Source organism: Otolemur garnettii, unplaced genomic scaffold, assembly GCF_000181295.1.
Source record: "Otolemur garnettii isolate 467f Iridium unplaced genomic scaffold, OtoGar3 scaffold00091, whole genome shotgun sequence".
Lineage (NCBI taxonomy): Eukaryota > Metazoa > Chordata > Mammalia > Primates > Galagidae > Otolemur > Otolemur garnettii.
In genome coordinates this window covers 6639142-6643040 of record NW_003852486.1, presented here as the reverse complement: position 1 = coordinate 6643040, position 3899 = coordinate 6639142, and the positions used below count along the sequence as shown (strand labels likewise).

Genomic DNA, 3899 nt, shown 5'->3' with positions numbered 1-3899 from the left:
AAAAAAAAAAAAAAAGAAAGAAAGAAAAAAGAAACTCTGTCTCAAAAAAAAAGAAATGGACACTGAGCTGAAAGGGATCTCTCAGGAAATGTGCTGCTAGCTGGCGAGAGTATAAGGGGCTGAGGCCAAGGACAGGAGTGTTTCTGTCAGCTGCACCCAGGTCTCCTAGGCCTCGAAGGTGCCACTCTAGGGATAGAGGATGCGCATGTGCATGAACAAGATAGACTTTCAGCAGGGGAGACAGATTATAGAATAGGCTGTGGCTGTTGTGAACTGTTAATAACAAGAGTGGACGAAGTGGTGGGGAGTGAGTGAGGGGCAAGGACAGGCTTTGTCTGGGGAGACTTCTGAGATGCAGCCTGAGGGCAAGAAGGTAGCTGCCATAGTAAAGGAGTGATGGCATCCAGGTGGCAGGGACAGCATGTGCAAAAGGCCCTAGCATGAGAAAAGCCAACTGGTGGGGGCAAAGCCAGTGTGAAAGGTGTCTGGACAGACAGGGGCCAATCTGTCAGGGCTGGGTGTGGTGCTCACTTGGAGTGTGACAGGAAAATGAGAGTGTACGGTCAAACACAGTCCCCGGAGCAGGGCCCCACCGTCCTTATTCCATTGAAAAACATGTGAGAAGTTCAATTTTACCCACTGCCTTGGTATAAAGATGACTATAATTTGGGCTGGATGAAATATTATTTGTTCATTATTACTTTGTCTTTTTTTTCCTCTGATATTACAAGAAGCTATAATGAACATTTTTATGAGCCCCTGAAAATGTCATGGGCACTGTGCCTCCCCAGCCTAATGGCCTGAGGCATTTTGCACAGACCCAAGGGACTGGTCCCTGCCAGCCTACATCCTATAATGTCACCCTTCCGTCCCCAGCTTCTTCAACCCCTCAGGAAGGTGCATTTCAAGATCCCTGATGGGACAGAGATCACGTTTGATGCCAATGGAGATTTAGTTACAGAATTTGATGTACTACATGGGCAGAAGACTGCTGAGGGCCGGTTCCACTTTGTCCGCATAGGCACTATCAAGAAGAGAGCCTCTCTGGGGGACAGAATGACAGTCCAGGTGATGGAGGAGGAGCTCCAGGTAAGTTTCCTGAGCATACAAATGTCCCCAGTCCTGGTGTGTTGGAGTATGAGGAAAGCGCAGCAGCCAGGGGAATATGTCCCTGTTTGACACATGAAGTTGATGTGGCTCTAAACTGGGCAAGTTGGGACTCAGCTATGCTGTTTACCACACTAGACCTTCTCTGAGGGGAGAAGGGCATTTACTCAGCATTAAAAATGAAAATATTAGAGCTACACAAAAGTAGAGTTTGCATCAGGAGTTTCTATCAGTGTTTCTCATCAAATATGTATTCAAGGTTCTGCTGAATGAAAAGGCCAATTGTTTACCTGGGAAGATGGCAACCCATTTCACTAGATAGCTTCCATGGAGCATGCGGGAGGTGGGCCCAATGAGTGTTCTCCTTTTTATTAACAAACTCAGTTGCTGTCTTGGGACAGGTGTGTCCCAAGCCCATAGAAATCCCTGTCCCTCTGGCCACCATGAGTGGACCTGTTGGGGTCCGTGAGCAGACCTGTGGCCCCTGTGCTGCAGCTTTGCCCTCCTGTTGTCGGAGCACCTCCAGGCAGCGTTGGCCTCGGGGTGCTCCAAGTGAACATCAGGCTCCCACCTTTGCTCCCCTTAAGCACAGGGACACAGGGTAAATGTCTGGAGGATTCTCGTGAAGTCCCTTTCAATGGACTTGATCTAGGAGGGTCTTCCTTGCCCTTCAGAGGGTAGAAGCCTAGCCTTCTACCTTCTCTCAAAGGCATTCTCACCATCACCTCCACCCCTAACTCTGGCCTAGAAGTGGGAGGTGGGCTGATGAGGTAGAACCACTGCCTTTTGCAGGTCCTACAGAGGGATGGGCCACCAGTAGTGCAATGTAGGGGTACATGGGGGGACAGGGTCCTCACCCTTCAGAGGGTAGAAGCCTAGCCTTCCACCTTTTTTCAAAGGCATTGTCACCCCCACCTGCCTCCCCTAACTCTGGTCTGGAGATGGGAGGTGGGCTGAGGGAGGCAGAACCACTGCCTTTTGCAGGTCCTGCAGATGGACAGGCCACCAGGAATGAAATGCAGGGGTGCATGTGGGGGTGGGGTCAGCACCTGGGATTCTTAACACAGGAGCCTCAGAGCAACTGGGCTTTTCCATCATCAGACAGGTGAACTCCTCTGAGGTTTACCTGTCTGCTATGTTTCCAAGTGCCTCTCCAGTCTGGCTTCTCTGATGTAACTGGGATGATTTCCCCCTAAAAGGGGCCCCATGTTGGGGGTGGGAGAGTTTGAGGTTGCTGTAATCTCTGGGCTGGTTCAGGAGTGGACATGTTTCCTGGGCTCTCTGGCCAGCCACGGGTTAACACTCCTGCTGGTCTATCCTCAGGTCCCCAGCTCTGTCTGCAGCAGGAGTTGTGCTCCAGGATTCAGCCAGATCCCCCGACCAGGCTTCCCCCACTGCTGTTTTAACTGCAGCCCTTGCCCTGAGGGACAGTTTGCAGACCAAATAGGTGAGGACTAGCAGAGGCTGAAGCCTGAGGGGCCTCAAATGTTCCTAATCCACTGAGTTGTTGCACAATCTCCAGCCTTCTCTGGACTTTGGACAAGGAAAATGTTTATTGCAGTATACAGATAAATGCACGAATCCGAAGTGTGAAGCCTGAGGAATTCTCACTGAGCAAATGCTCAGTGTCCTTGGTCCCCCAACCATGGAGAAACACAGCATGACCTGCCCCGAGACGACCTTGGTACCCCTCACGGTCATTTCTCTACCCTATAGTGACCATTTCAGTTTGTATTGGCATCAATGGGTTTTCCTTAATTTTTAGCCTCCAATAAGTAGAATCACATAGGAAGTTTCTGATTCCTCAGTTTCTTTGTGAGATACACCCAGTGGCTATGTGTAGCTGTAGATGTCTTGTTCTGCCTAGTAGGATCCCACTGTGTGGACAGGACATGACTCCTTTGCCCATTGCAACAGCGACGGGGGTTTTGAGGAGGCTTCTGAGCAAGAGCATATGGAGCAGCTGCCCTGTCTTCTGGGGACATGTGGACACATTTCTGTTGGGTGTGGCAGTGTCGGGGCACAGGTGGATGGCCCTGCAGCTTTAATGGGTGCTATAGTTGCTTCAGTTTGCACACCCACAGGACTGTAGGCAATAGCCAATTGCCCTCATGTTAGTTTCATATCACTTATTGTCTTTTATTAATTCAGAGTTTCTCTAGTTTAACACTCTGGAAAGGCCTGGTATGTGGCTCACACCTGTAATTTTAGCACTCTGGGAGTGAGCTCAGGAGTTTGAGACCAGCCTGAGCAAGAGGGAGACCCCTGTCTCTAAAAATAACCAAGCATTGTGGCAGGTGCCTGTAGTCCTGGCTACTCGAGAGACTGAGGCAAGAGAATCTCTTGAGCCCAAGAGTTTGAGGTTGCTGTGAGCTATGATGCCACGACATTCTACCAAGGTAGTCAAAGTCAAAAATGAACAAAAAGGGCAGCACCTGTTGCTCAGTGGGTAGGGTGCTGACCTCATACACCAAGGCTGGCAGGTTCAAACCCAGCCCCAGCCAGCTAAAACAGCAACAACTGTAACAACAACAAAATAGCTGGGCATTGTGGCAGACGCCTAAAGGCTGGCAGGTTCAAACCCAGCCCCAGCCAGCTAAAACAGCAACAACTGTAACAACAACAAAATAGCTGGGCATTGTGGCGGACGCCTATAGTCCTAGCTTCTTGGGAGGATGAGGCAAGAGAATCGCTTAAGCCCAAGAGTTTGAAGTTGCTGTGAGCTGTGACGCCACAGCACTCTTCCCAGGATGACAGCTTGCAACTCTCTCAAAAAAAAAAAAAAAAAAAAA

General features: G+C 49.9%; 1 protein-coding gene across 1 annotated transcript in view; it reads left to right on the top strand.

The window, feature by feature from the left end:
* The window catches only part of LOC105887491 (vomeronasal type-2 receptor 26-like), an 11492-nt gene that overhangs the window by 4364 nt on the left and 3229 nt on the right, over nucleotides 1-3899 (top strand). Inside the window, exons 3-4 of the mRNA XM_012808531.2 lie at nucleotides 877-1089; nucleotides 2431-2554. Of these exons, the coding sequence (XP_012663985.1) occupies nucleotides 877-1089; nucleotides 2431-2554 (337 nt within the window). The remainder of the gene's footprint in view (nucleotides 1-876; nucleotides 1090-2430; nucleotides 2555-3899) is intronic.